A 14,490-nucleotide genomic window follows, 5' to 3' on the forward strand; every position below is an offset into this window, starting at 1 on the left:
GAAAGCAGATGTTCACCTTACCTTAAAAATGAAAGAAGAGTGTTTGGGTTTGTAAATAGGTAAAATGGTCCTCCGGTAGATACACACCGGACTGTTCGGTATTTATATAATGTGCGCGTAATTAAGGTTAATCTTGTAATTTTGGGGGGCCAGAAGAGACATAGGGGGGCTTAAAAAGTAACCCTCCCAAGTTAAATGGGTTAAATCATATGATACGTACTTGAAAATTGGAACTTTAGATTGAGGGCATTTTAGGAAATTCATCCATTCAACAAAGCTAGTAAGTAAACACAAAATGAGAAAAATCTGAAATTAGAGAAAGAGAAAGAGAATTGCTGAGAGAGAGAGAGAGAGAGAGGGAGAAAGAAGGAAGGAACTAAGAGATGAAGCTTGAGGAAAAATGAGTGTTTTGCTGTTGGGAGAAAGAATAGGAAATCAAGTTTTGCGTATAAAATAATGGTAATTTTATTTTATGTTTGGTTATTTTGGATTTTGTGATTCGATTCTCTCATGCATGCTAGATGTTTGATGATATGATTATGTTGAATTACCTTCAATTCCATTCCATGTATGAGTGTTAATTGCATAGTTTCATGTTCAATTCCATGTATGACGTTAGTCTCAACTTAGTAAATGTAGTGATCAGAGAATGTAAAACATAATGTAGAATGAATATGAATATGTGTAAATAATACTCATAGTAATTGAGAATATTAGGCTTCTTCTCAGTAAGTTTTGAGGTGATGTTTCTAGGTTTAGTAGACTACATTGGAAGACTGAAGAGTAACCAATAACTCATCAGCCGTTCATTGTCTTGAATCGGAGTCCGATTGTGTCAAATACGATATAACATCTTTAAGACAATCCCTCACTTTAACATGTTCCCTGCTTCGTACAAGAGGCCTTTATGGCTTGAAGCATGGACTTAGCATAGATTCTCATAGATATTGGAATTAACTCAACCTCACAAGAGTTACTCATAAGGTGATGAATGTCCAAAAAATTTAAGCACTTATTAGGCACTATCTCTAGTCAATGTGGGACTTCAGTCTTTTCCAATGGGTTTGCACTATCTTGTGTTGCAACATAAATTTATCTAGAACTATTACTATAAAGCACTTCATAACACTGACACTGGTAATAATTTAAGAAGATGAAGGGATTGTGTGTAACCACACAAATCCGTTTTGAATGAATGTCGGACACAAACCCCGACACCGAAAAAATGTTGGATACTCGGGCATGCCTTCAGTCTGAAGTATCAGTGTAACATAGATTTAGAAAAAAGAAAAACAAGGGTGGCAAAAAGAAAACTCTATACTGCTTGGTGAGACTTTATCTCAAGGCTCCTAAGAGATTAAGCTATTATATAATGTTACATACATGAGAATGCCCCATCGACACGTTGTGACGTTGTATGTTTAACCTTTTGATTTTCCATCTCGAATCTTGTTAGATACGCTTAATTTTGTTGGTTACCATAGTTATAATATGTTTTCTTGTGTGGCAACTGATCTTGTAAGAAGTTACATTTTCAACTTGCCCAAAAAACTTGTTTTGTTTTAGTTTGCATTTATTTTTCTTTCTACACTTCATTCTTGTCATTTATGAATCTTTCATGTGAAATGCTGCTACCATTTTACAATCCAGCATTCATGATAGTCTGCTAGATATGTCTGGTGAATACATTTCAGAACCGCCGTTTTACCCCTAGTACACAACTGTCCCGTCGCCGCCATACCGGGGCACCTGTCCTCCCTGAACCGTCGTTGATTGTAGAATGACGAATAACCAGTTAATCGTTCACATCCCAGACGAGAAGCCACACGACCTTCACAATCAACCTACTGGTCACATTATCTAAACCTTTCACTTCAATATTCTACTACGTTTTTTCAATTTAAAATTTCTTGAATTGAAACTGTTTGTGCAGTTAGTGTTTTTGCTTCATTTATCGATCCAAAGCATGCCAATCAAATTGTGAGGTTAGCTTCTTATTAAAATCCTACTTTCTATTAACTATTTGTGCTTTGTCAACTAATCTATGCTTTAATTATTTGTTAGGCGTTTGAATCAGATAGCACCGCTCGAAGATCTTCGTCATGTTAAACGAATTCGGAAGAAACTTCTAGAAGGAGGTAGTTTTCATTGCTATACTATAGTGACAATGTAGGGGTATATAGATAAATCCCTGTTTGGATAACCAGCTTAATTAACAGCTTATAGCATAAATGACCTATTTCTACGACAAAAGATAAAATAATGTCAAATTGTTTATATAAACTGCCCTGGAGAACTTATGGAAATAAACTTAAAATGCCAATGAAGATGTCATAAGTTTTTTTTAACAAGTTCTTCCAAACAGTCTCACTGGTGCTTATGCCAACAGATAAGCTCAAATAAGTCAATTCAATCGAACAGGCCTTGAATAGAAAATAAAACTTGGTTTAGTTAATACAAGGCATTTTACATCCATGTAGTTGGAGCTAGTTCTTCTTTGCTTGTGAACAATGTACTGCTGTATTGCTTTCTATAAGTATACTTTTATGTTGCTTTGTTCTCTGATAATATATTATGAGCTATGGTTAATAGACCAAGTCAATTGCTGGTGACATTCGGAATGTTTGACAGGACAAATACAGCTATCGGTGGTCTTGTGCCTAGCCTATGAAGGTGACGACCAATTGGATGGTGTGCCATCTCATCTTCAGGAGCTGATCGATTCCTATCAGTTGAGTCCTTTTATTACAAAAGTGAGTCTTCATTTTTTTTATTTTTCACATTGGTTAATGTTAATTCTTGCGTAGATTATGGTTTGATCACTAATGCATTTTGATTCGTGTGTATGGAGCTTAATTTCTGCTAAGTAAGGTCTTAGATTTGAGTGTTATTGCTTGAGACTAGAAAATAAGATAGGCGTCGAGAGAGTTTTGCTCCCTATAAGCCGCTCCACCCATCCTGACTCGGAGTCGGATCAATAGAGGTCCAATGTGACTTTCAGATACCTAGAGTTTCAAACAAAAAATATTTGATCATAGAGAAGCTTTTCCCCTGGCCACTACAAAACACACATTAGTGGTCTAAATAGCGGTTGTCGAGGATATATAATACCTCCTCTTAGAACGAGATACAAAATTCCAAAAAGGCTCTTAGGGTTTAAATGTTAGGGCTTTTTGGTTTGGGTACTTTAAGTATTTTACAATTATAAAATACCAAAACAACATCAGGCCTTCTCGTCTCTCACTCTATCTCACTTGTTGTAATCTTTACATTCATCACTGGTTAGTCACAACTAGTTGAGTTTTTATGTATGTAGTATATCTATACCAACATATAAAGGGAATACACCTTTTATTTTAGCTGTTTTATTAGTCAATTTTACCCTCCACTTACTATTGCAATAACATGTTAATTTTAAAAAATAAAAAAAACGTAACCGATTCTCTTATAAAAAGGAAGAAACAAAACACAAAAAGATATCTATATCTTCTATAACAATGTATAAAGGGAATACATCAATTTGGACTAAATTTTTCTTCCATTTTTAACCTTCATTTAAACTATTTTATTTACTATTTTATCCTTTTTATAATAATATTTAAGATATTAATTAAAAAGAATTAGTTAAGTCCCGCTGAAATAGAAACAACTCTACTACAATAGGAACAATGTTGGACATTATTATTTTAATCTTATTTATCAAAAATATATGATCATGATATATGTCAAAATTGAAATATAAAATTAAACTCAGTAGAAAAGCGGATAGACGGACACGTTAGTGCCCGTCTATCCACTCGTATTATATAAAAATTTCAGGGTAGTGGTCATCTGAAAGCTATCAATTTTTGCAATTGTGGTGAAACTGAAAGCTATCTGATGTTAATAGTGGTATGGGACTATGGGTGGTCAATTACTTTTCATTTTCATGTAAATAATTCTATATTTTAGTTTATGGGTACTACAATAAGCATTGAAGTTTAATTTTGAAGGTCACTTTTTTTTGGTCCTCAATACCTTTCTTTTTTTTTTTTTTTATTTTTTTTTTATCCTCAATACCTTTCTAACTAAATCTTCTATTTTAAAGGAACAGCAAATCCTCAACATTAAAAAGCAGTAGTTTATACATGAATGAAGTTTTAATTTGATCATGTGTTTATCAAATGTTAATGATGCAAAGGTGTAGGACTAAACATATTAATTAGATAGCCATCCAATACCTTTTTTAGGGTCCACATGTCAAGACAAAGTAAGATTATTGATCATTTAAGAGATCAATTTAAGTTTCGGTTTGGATCCTGAGGGCTCTTGGACCTTGGTCCTTGTTTGTCTTTAAATTATTTAGTTTGCACGCTAAATTCGTATCAAATTGACTTTAGGTCTGCAAATATGAAGCAACATCAAAAGAAGAGTGGAAAGAGCAATGCAAGTTTTGGCCAACATCATATCATCCAAGAACTTAGTAAGTTTCAAATTCTTGTTATTTTATATATTTATTTGGATTATCATTGTGGGCTTTTATCAAAATTACAAAATTTGGTTTCATTTGAGTATTTGAAATCCGAACTAGCTTATATATGACATCTGTCATCAGAATATCAGATGAATAAAGGAATACATATTAAAGCATGTACTGTTAAATGAAATTCCAAGTCCAAGAATTATTTGATTGGTGATTTTGATGATGGCAAGAAAATTAATACAAAAGAGTTACTAGTTAGCCATTGTGTCTAGTTGGGTTGGCAGTGGGTAATTTATACATTAATGGGGCTTCCTAGATGAAAATGTGACCACTGACCACCCTTGTGTCTATGACATCAAATGTGTAATTATTGTACTCTGTCTTCTGTTTTAAAAAATATTGTATTCTGTCTTAGTGAATGACCCAGCATTGTTTACATTTTTATGATGTTTCCTGTAATATTGTATCTGATGCATTAGATTTGCAAGTAGTTTTAAAAAAGATTTATTCTATGTAACGATCTAAGTGTTGTATGTTCTATGGGTAACTGGAGAAGTTCAAAAGGGAAAGGGTTAAAGGGTATTGTAAAAAATTTGGACTGTGTAAGTATTGGACATGTGGTGGATTGAGGACCATAACCCATGTTGAATTATTTTTGGGGAGGGGGCTCTACATCTTTTTTGTTCTCAGTAAGCTTACTTGATTAAATTGCCAAAAACTTGCCGTGTATGATAAAAGCTGACTTTGCTTATGGTGTTGGGTTGTCATTTTAATAACTTTACAGCAGCATTGATGGCATTACTGGATTTGGCGAGGAGGACTCACAATCAGTGTTGAAGTTTATGCAATCTGCATTAAAGTTGGCAACATCTGATGGCTTGGTAAATGTACAAATTTGGCCTTTTGATTTTATTTGTGACAAGAAAAAAATGTGTTGACTTGACTGGACAGGCTGAACTTTTGTTGCTTTATTTCTTCTGATTATACCACAGCTTGAGCTATGTTTTATTTGGTCCCCTCTATCCCTTGCTGAATTAATAAAGGCTAGAGTTTCTTACTACTCCCTCCGTCCCATATTACTTGACCTATTTAGAATATTTGCACTATTCATGTACCATGCTTTGACTCTATTTTTTTACTAATATATAAAAACAAAATATAGCATATAAGATGTTGTTAGATTCGTCTCGATTAATATTTTCAAAATATCAAATTTTCGTAATTTTTTCTACTAGATTATTAAAGAAATTTAAGTTTAAAATTGTGCATTGGCATACGTGACAGAGTCAACTAGGTCAAGTAATATGGGACGGAGGGAGTATTAAATTTTACATTCAACTGCTGCTCACCTAAAATTTGATCAATTTAGGTAGTCAATGCTGCAGTGATAGTGGACCCTTCAGCAAAGCAAATAATTTCAACAGCACGTGATGAGGTTTTTGGTTGGAACCCTTGCAAAGATGACAGATGCTATAGAAAACCAGATTTATTTAGTTCTCAATCTATTTCCAGTAGCTTGGATCCGAAGAAACTGTTGCATTTAAGTTCCTGCAATCATCTCAAACAATCATATACAGGTGTTGCTTGTCTATATCCTTGGCAATGGGCTGAGCAGAAATCACATTCACAGAATTCATATTATTGCCATCTTTTGCGGCATGCTGCCATTGTAGCTATAGAATCATCTGCTGCCAGGGATAGACGTCTTTTTCCCAACAATGATGGCGGCAAAGAGAAATATTTGGAATTGGATCACGAAATCCCTTCTAAAAGCTTTCCTTCGAAGAGGCAGAAAACTGTTAGTGCAACTGCAACTGTAAGTTTACCTACATCTGATTTATTACGCTTGTTTAAGGAACTTGGCCTATAGAGATGACAACCGGTGATGGGCTTGATTGGTACATGCAAAAATACCCGTGATGGAACACCGACAATTACTTCTTGTTTAAAATCCAAGACATAATAAAGCATATCACCAAATTTAACATTGGCAGTATGGAAATTTAAAATACAAATGCAGTGGCATTTACCTTGATTATAATTGTTATTCATTTGCAATTGAGTGTATTATCTAGGTAGCATTATTTTTTTTTTTATATTGGTATGACGTTTCAGGTCGAGGATGATGATAAATTGAATGCTCATAGTCAAACTTCCAATCACATTGAGGATGATGATAAATTAAATCCTCATAGTCTAGCTTCCAGTCTGCTGTCTGCCCGGCCTTATTTATGCACTGGTTATGACATATATCTTGCTTGGGAACCTTGCACAATGTAAGATTGGAGACAAGATTCTTCTATAACTTTGAAACACTTCTTTGTCTGTTGAATTTCTTTGATGCCAAATTCTCTTAAACAAGAAGTTAGCTGTCAGTGGCATTTTGATTCTCTTTTTCTTCTTGAATGCCTTGTACCTCATGAAATGAAGATATACTCCAAATTTCACTTTCTGATGATCAAAGTTTCTTCATAAGTAACTGTTTCCTGATATATTTGCTTTTCTCTATGATGTCAGGTGTGCCATGGCCCTTGTCCATCAGAGAATTAGGCGGATATTCTATGCTTTTCCAAACCCTAAAGCAGGTGCATTGGGCAGTGTTCACAGATTACAGGGAGAAAAGAGCTTAAATCATCATTATGCTGTTTTCAGAGTTCTGTTACCTGAAGAAGCCCTCCATAAATGTCATGCGTGAGTTGCAGAAGCCGAAGAAACTGGTATTTGACTATTTATTTTGTAGCAGATGTGGCCTTTTCAAATTCTAGAGTGGATGAAGTATTTTAGCTTTGGAGACTATTTATTTGTGAATATTGGATGTTTAGTGATTAAGTAGCAGCAGATGTACCTTCAGATTCTCGTTTTTATATCGGTTTTGAAAGCATTTTTTGTCCCTATCAAGGAAAACAGGGTCACATTGACACTTCTACTGTTGCACACCAATATGTATTCGAATTTTAATTATGTCTAACTAATAGCCAATCTAATGCCATTCTCTGAAAATTTTGGTATACTGAAAACGGGTCATATTGACTTTTGTTTCTTAATGTTCGAAGTAATGTAATTGCATGGCTCTAAATTTACTTATATGCTGTTATGCCATTCTTTTCCAACAAAGTATAATTTTTACAGGTTTCTCACCAAAGTATCTAGAGGACATAAGATTGAAAGTTTTTTTACTGGAGTCTGAGCCGTCCAATAAGTTAACATGTTCCTCCTTTTGGTAGTTTCCATTTTAGCCAAATGCTTAAAAGTTAAACTATAAAAACAACTTGGGATGTACTGAAACAAATGATCACACGTCAAAAAAACTGTTAACTAGAAAATTCCTTAACCGGACAAAAGGAATTAACGATTGTGATTAAAGTGAACAACCTAAGAAACCTTGAAACGTCTACACCAAAATGACTTGTAGCCGTCTACACCATGCCTAATATATTGTCATCAATATATTTGGCCCACTATAAAGTTTTACATTTTTCCATGGCTCGAGGTGCCGCAGGAATAAGAGTATACGTGAGTCCAACAACAAATATGAAGGAATGTTGATAGTATGTTAATATAACAAACATTGAAGGAGATCCACCAATCTACTTTCACTTAAAAAAAATTGTCGACAAGAAACTTCATATGAGCCACATTGACCTGGATTTGTCAACAAAAACATCACCAGAATCATTTTATTTAAGCAAAAAAGGCATGCAAAAGCATCACTATTGTAGTCTATAGAGGTAATCTCAATTCTCAACTATGTTGGCACTTGGAATCCGGATCCTTTTGTAGACTGTATAAAATAGTATTTCAAAATGGATAAAGGATGGTGAATTCATCCTGCAAAATACAAACTGCAACCAGAGGAGCACTGTTATGATTTTCATCTCTATTGTCTTCTAAGGGCCAGCAAGGGGTAAAATGGGGAACTGCAGCTATAACTCAAGGATCTTGTTACCATTGTATTCCTTTTTTTTTTTTTTTTTGTTACCTTTCATGTTTTGGTTGTAACGTACACTATATCTATATCTATATCTATCTATCTATATCTATATCTATATCTATATCTATCTATCTATCTATATTATATACAATTGAGAATGAATTTACCATGACCAAATTTAAATGCCTCTTTTATCTTGGTCATCCACCTATGCATTTTCCCACGTGGCACGTAATCAAAAGCTTATTTCAATTAAACTTACATCCAATATTTTCATTAGACCTTAAAGAATCATTGCCTCATTCTAATTTTGACAAAAAAATTATAAAAGGCAAAAATCATAAAAGACATTAATTTAGTCAAAACTAAATAAATCATTCATTTTTTTTGCACAAAACAATAGAGAAATTGTTTGAATGACATTAAACCAAAATCAAATCATCACTGCTTTTTTTTCTCAGGGGAAATCAAATCCTAATATTTTTGTGATAATTTTGGATTCAAAATTTATATCCGCCCAATTTTACCATTGCAATATAAAATTGATACTACATGCAGCAAAATGATTAAACCACATTAGCATTACATATTTGACATATAGAATTTGAATTTAATTTTTTTTTTCAAATTGATTTAGGTTTTAGTTTAATAAAAGATGAATTATATTAGAGTTTTTTTTTTTTTAAAAAAAAAAATAGTGGCATGCCATGTTTCGGTAATTTAAGAAAATAATTATTTTCTTTCAAAAAACAAATTATTTTGTACAAAAGGGAAAACAAATTACTTGACCATAATCGTTTCTAAAAAAAATTACTTTACCATAAATATGCTTAATTTGGTATGCTAGAAATTTGAATTTTAAATGCTACTCAATCAAAAAATGAAATACTATAAAAATTAGAATTGACTTTTAAATGGTTGCAAATGATACACATTTAGTTTGCCTATTAATACACATTAATTTCTATAATAATGTTTTAAATACAATTTCATTAAAAACTTAAAATCGCTTGAAATTTTTGCACTGATTTGTAATTGTTAGGTTCGTCATATTGACCATTTTGTCTTATAAATATGTAACATGTAAATGTGACACTCACAATCTTGCATTTCACCATCTCAATAGAAAATTGTTGTTTTTTGAATTTTGATTAGCATGTGTGTTATTAGTGTGCTTTATATCAAAACATTATTCCTCCCTTAAAAAATAATAATCAAAACAATCTAATTGGTGCATGAATTATGAATGAGCTCATATAACGCAACAAGGTTTCAAATTTGCAGCTTTATGTTCGATGTATGCCAAAGTAGTCTATTTGATGCAGGTTTTATACATATGTAATCCTTGAGGCATTATTTATCATTTAGCCTCAATTTAAATATGATATTTTTAAATCTTCCATGTGTAAATATTTAACTAATCTTTAACAATTCAGTTGTCCAATTTCTTTCTTATTTTCCACGGTTTTCTCTTTCGGGGCCAATTATAGTGAAAATGAATATTAATCGACTTTTTTTATGGTAGGGTAGAAATCATTTCTTAAATGATTGCTATAGAGTATAGAATTTTGAACAATTTATCTGCATATTCTCATAAGAAAAACTCATGACTTATAAGCGTGATTTGTATTCAATCATTTGCATTTAAAATAATAATAATAATAATAATAATAATAATAATAATAATAATAATAATAATAATAATAATAATAATAATTGTTATTATTATTATTATTATTATTAGCGTTATGACCGGCACATTTATTCTTTTATTAGCGATGAACGATAAAATGGTAAACATAATTAACGTGCATTATAAAATTGAAAGGAAAAAAATGTTACACCAAAAGATAATATTTTTTATTTAAGGTGAAAATGAGATTTTTATAGTTTTCAATATCATTCATATTGTTGTTGATTCTTCCTCCTATTTTTGTGGACCGTACCTATTTTAACGGGATTTCACTCATTTTTTAATTGATAATTTAAATAACTTCCTCAAAAAAAATTGATAATTTAAATAATATTATAAAATTGATAAAATATTTTCAATTATTTATAAAAGTGGAAGAAAAAAATACATGGTGTATCCCCTTTATATATTGGTATAGATAATATTGTTTCTTTTTGGTAGTGTTTTTAATCTTTTTGGTAGTGAGATAATATTGTTTCTACTGTAGTGGGATAATTCTTATTTTAATGAGATTTAACTATTTTTTATTTCCTTTAAAAAAAATTAATTTTACAATTTAAACAATATTATAAAAAATATAATTAGTTAATACAATACTTTAAATAAAGAGTAAAACTGAAAAGGGAAAAGAGTAGTTCAAATTCATGTATTTTTCTTATATATAGTTACATATTGTTCCCTTAAAAAAATTCAAGATTTTTATCAATTAGTACATATGCCAATATGTTTCTTTTTTTAAAGGATAAGATAATATATTAAAAAACCAAAGAAGTATACAAATATTAGTGTATGTTCATCTTAAACTATAGTTCTTTTTTTTTAGTTACCAAAAAAAAAACTATAGTTTTGGTAAAAAAAAAACTTAAAAATATAGTGAATTTAATTTTCTCAAAAAAAAAAGGAAAAGAATTTTAGTGGGTTGAATTTTGAGGAGAGCAAACCTTAAGGTTAAAAAAAAGTTTCAGGTATTTACAAAAAATTAAGGGCAGTGGCATCATCGAAATACTCTTATGAGATTCGGTCGAAGGCAAAGAAGACCTTAAGACTTAAAGAACATTTACAAAGATATTTACATTCAGTTCCTTTTAAGGGGTGCTAGCGAGATTCAAACCAATGGCTTATGAATTCAAAAAAGATATATATTTATCCTTAGATCAAACTTTAGAAGTTAAAAATAAAAACAACCACTATTGAACATTTACGAATATTCTCATCTAGACGGGTTTTAAAACGTTGTTTCTCATCACAATTGTCATAAATTTCATTCTATAACTTTACTAATTAATAATAGTAGTATGTTTTTTTTGAAAGGCGTGCATTTTTTTTTTTGATTAAAAAAACACCAAACAAGAAACAAGAAATCCCCAAATTAATTTTTACTGATATATATATTTTTTGTGTGTGGAAATCAATATATTATTTTGAACGAAAAAGTTGTATATATAATCATATATCAGGATAAAAGAGCAGAAATCTCCAAAACTATCATATGGTATTTACTCCTTCAACCCACATCTTCATCTACCATAGGATTGGTTTCTTGAACACAACAAAATTGCTTTTTTAGTGTAAATTTCTTTCCACGCTTACTTACAATTATATGTACATTTTCTTAAACGGGTGTCTATATTGTGCACAAAACGGGTGTTGGAAACCCTTTTTCGATGAATCTGATTGATTATAGTGATTTTTTTGGGTAGATTCTCAATTTTAATTTTCAAAATAGTAAAGGATGTTGTTGCTAGGGTTTGTCGTTGAAGTTTTTTTTTTTTTTTTTTATTCTCAAAATTGCATTGGAAAATCTTAACTTTACATACAAGAAAATTCGAAGTCGAATGGAGCTCCTTCATTTGGAATAAGCGTACCTATATCTCTTGCTAACCCAACTAGGAAACTCATGTTTCTTATCCATAGACGCACGAGGTCCATCATTTTTTTTTTGTTAATACATTTTTTTAATTGATTTAGGTAAGGAATATTAGATTTTTGTAATTGTTGAATATATTCTTTTGCAATAGACTAACCCATAGTTTAGTTATAAAAGCCCACGTATATCACATTGAAATTGTTTAGTTGAAGACCTTCTATTATAGTGCATGCATGCATTTTGACATGTTTTTACTTATTCATTTTTTGTAACAGGCTTTATCAACAAGAAAAATTTGTAACAAACTTTATCAACAAAATAAAAAAAAAAATCAACGAAAATTTTCCCATGCAAGGCACGGGTCTCAAACTAGTAAAATTCTATTTCATATCAATATATTTAAACAACAAATTTGATCTGTCATTAAATCGATAGAGCCTAATGTATTTCATCATCCAGATTCCAAAACTAGTGGAATTGAATTTAACAAATTTTCAATACTTTGGAAACTAATAATAGTTAAAATAGATAGAGTCTATAGATATGTATTTTTTAGGTCCGTCATATGCACAAAATAACGAGTATTATGGTTCATGTTATTTATGTGATTGATTACCTATCCTAGTCCCTCAACCATTTTTTAGGGTCCTCCCCTTCCACCAGACACTTCAACCTCAACCGGAGTGATTTCCCACCCAAAGTAATCATTTTCTTGGGCAGAAATTCCACGTTTAAATCTCTGAACTGTATAATTGTCATGTATGAAAAACATAGACATCATCAAAAAATCTAGTTAATAGAATGATTGTGCCGAAACCTATATAAACAGAAATCAATCCTAAAATACTCGCTCTTCTCTTGTTATTAAATGATTATTCGCACACACTTTAGCGCAAACTCCCATACCAACATCCTTATAGAAATCCCACAAACCATCCTTCAACATCTCATAAACAAGTGAATCGTGTCCAAGGCGAGATCCTTTCGTGAACGTTTAGCACCGAATCAACATCCCATCAACCACGTGACTTATATACTAAGTAGACTTCAATGCTAACTTACAAGTCATCCAAACTAACTATATTGTCAACCTCGTAAGTGTAGCTCAAATGGTAAGACTCCAAAGACATGGTATGCCGAAGGTGCAAGTTTTAAATAAAAACCGCAATACCCCTTTCTCCCTCACTTAATGTTTGCGAGTTTCTTTGAAACCAAAAATTATAAATAGAATACATCGATGATCCATTGAAATGTATCAATAACAATTTCAAGTATCTGAAATCAAAGCCAAAACACGTGTTGTGAAATTTGATCGTAACATATTTATACTTTATAATTCATATTTTAAATTTGATGTAAAATTTTGTGAGTATGTTAAAATTGAAATATCGATGGAACACACAAGATTTTAGACTTATCTAAGTGTGCTCAATAGTTTTTTTACTTTTTGAAAGAAAGTGTGCTCAATAAAGTTTTGGTATTGGTGTAGAAGAATAGTGTATATATTAGAGTAATAAGAGGATTTAAAAAGTGAAAAAATAGCGTAATGAAAATATTAAGTTTCAAACAATAGATATCTAGAAACGAATTGCAAATAATGAACCTGCAGCCTATTGATTTAGCAAGAAAATAAGCAATCAAATTCGAATAAATAAATATCCCACAATTCATCTTTTTTATGGTATCACTTTAGTTAGTCAAAGGAAGTCCATTGTCAACATGAGAAGTCCTTATATTTTTAAGTATCATGCATGCAGAAAACCAAATCAACTATTGTCTATATTGGCAATGCTCATTTACTGTCTTAAGTTGAAAGTTGGTGAAAGTATTAATGATGCCATGCTTACGAATTGCCATGTAGTCCCTCCGTCCCATAATACTTGACACAGTTGATCTTATTACGCATGCTAATGTATAACTTTGAGCTTAAATATCTTGAAAAATATATTTGAAAAAATTATGAAAATTTGATATTTTGAAAATACTCATCGAGACGAATCTAACGATATCTTATATGATATTATTTATCTTTGTATATTAGTAGAAAAATACGGTCATAGTAAGTTAAATTAGGTCAAAATTGCACATTTTCAAATGGGTCATCTATTGCGGGACGGAGGGAGTACTATCTAATACTCTCTCCGTTTGAAAATGAGTGTCACTTTAGCCAAAAAAATTTGTTTCAAAATGAATGTCACTTTACATTTCCAATACAACTTTAATTTTTTTCCTTCTTTACCCTCAATAAATACTCAAACTTTTATCTCTCACACAATTTTCAATACAACTTTAAGTTTGTCTTATTCTTATAAAGTAAGGTTATTTTAGTAAAATTGCTATGATATTTGACTACTTTATTCCATTCCTTAATATGTGTGCAATTGGCTAAAGCGACACTCATTTTGAAATGGAGGGAGTAAATTTAACACACTCGAAACTTCCATATTAACTTTAATGAGGTCGAGAGAACACCCTCATAAGTCATAAATGAGAGAACAAACTTTATGCCAAACAACAATAAAAAGTTGTCAGCTAGT

At 31.2% G+C, this 14,490-nt stretch overlaps 1 protein-coding gene across 9 annotated transcripts; it reads left to right on the plus strand.

Annotated features, from left to right (window-relative positions):
- The first annotated feature begins 307 nt into the window (after positions 1–307).
- LOC146925479 (tRNA-specific adenosine deaminase TAD3-like) lies at positions 308–7,470 on the plus strand. 9 transcript variants are annotated; one of them, XM_085710400.1, is made up of 10 exons: positions 308–459; positions 1,651–1,850; positions 1,934–1,985; positions 2,065–2,138; positions 2,632–2,753; positions 4,380–4,462; positions 5,247–5,349; positions 5,832–6,278; positions 6,578–6,738; positions 6,980–7,470. In XM_085710400.1, exons 2-10 carry the CDS (start codon positions 1,781–1,783, stop codon positions 7,155–7,157), a joined length of 1,290 nt encoding a protein of 429 aa, XP_085566526.1. In that variant the 5' UTR covers positions 308–459; positions 1,651–1,780; the 3' UTR covers positions 7,158–7,470. The 9 variants fall into 9 exon arrangements, with proteins under 9 accessions (XP_085566526.1, XP_085566529.1, XP_085566534.1 ...); XM_085710403.1 differs by having other exon boundaries at positions 309–459; positions 5,247–5,343; XM_085710408.1 differs by having other exon boundaries at positions 309–459; positions 5,250–5,343.
- The last annotated feature ends 7,020 nt before the right edge of the window (positions 7,471–14,490 follow it).

Source organism: Medicago sativa, chromosome 5 (assembly GCF_051527215.1).
Source record: "Medicago sativa cultivar Bolivia chromosome 5, Bolivia_mono, whole genome shotgun sequence".
NCBI lineage: Eukaryota > Viridiplantae > Streptophyta > Magnoliopsida > Fabales > Fabaceae > Medicago > Medicago sativa.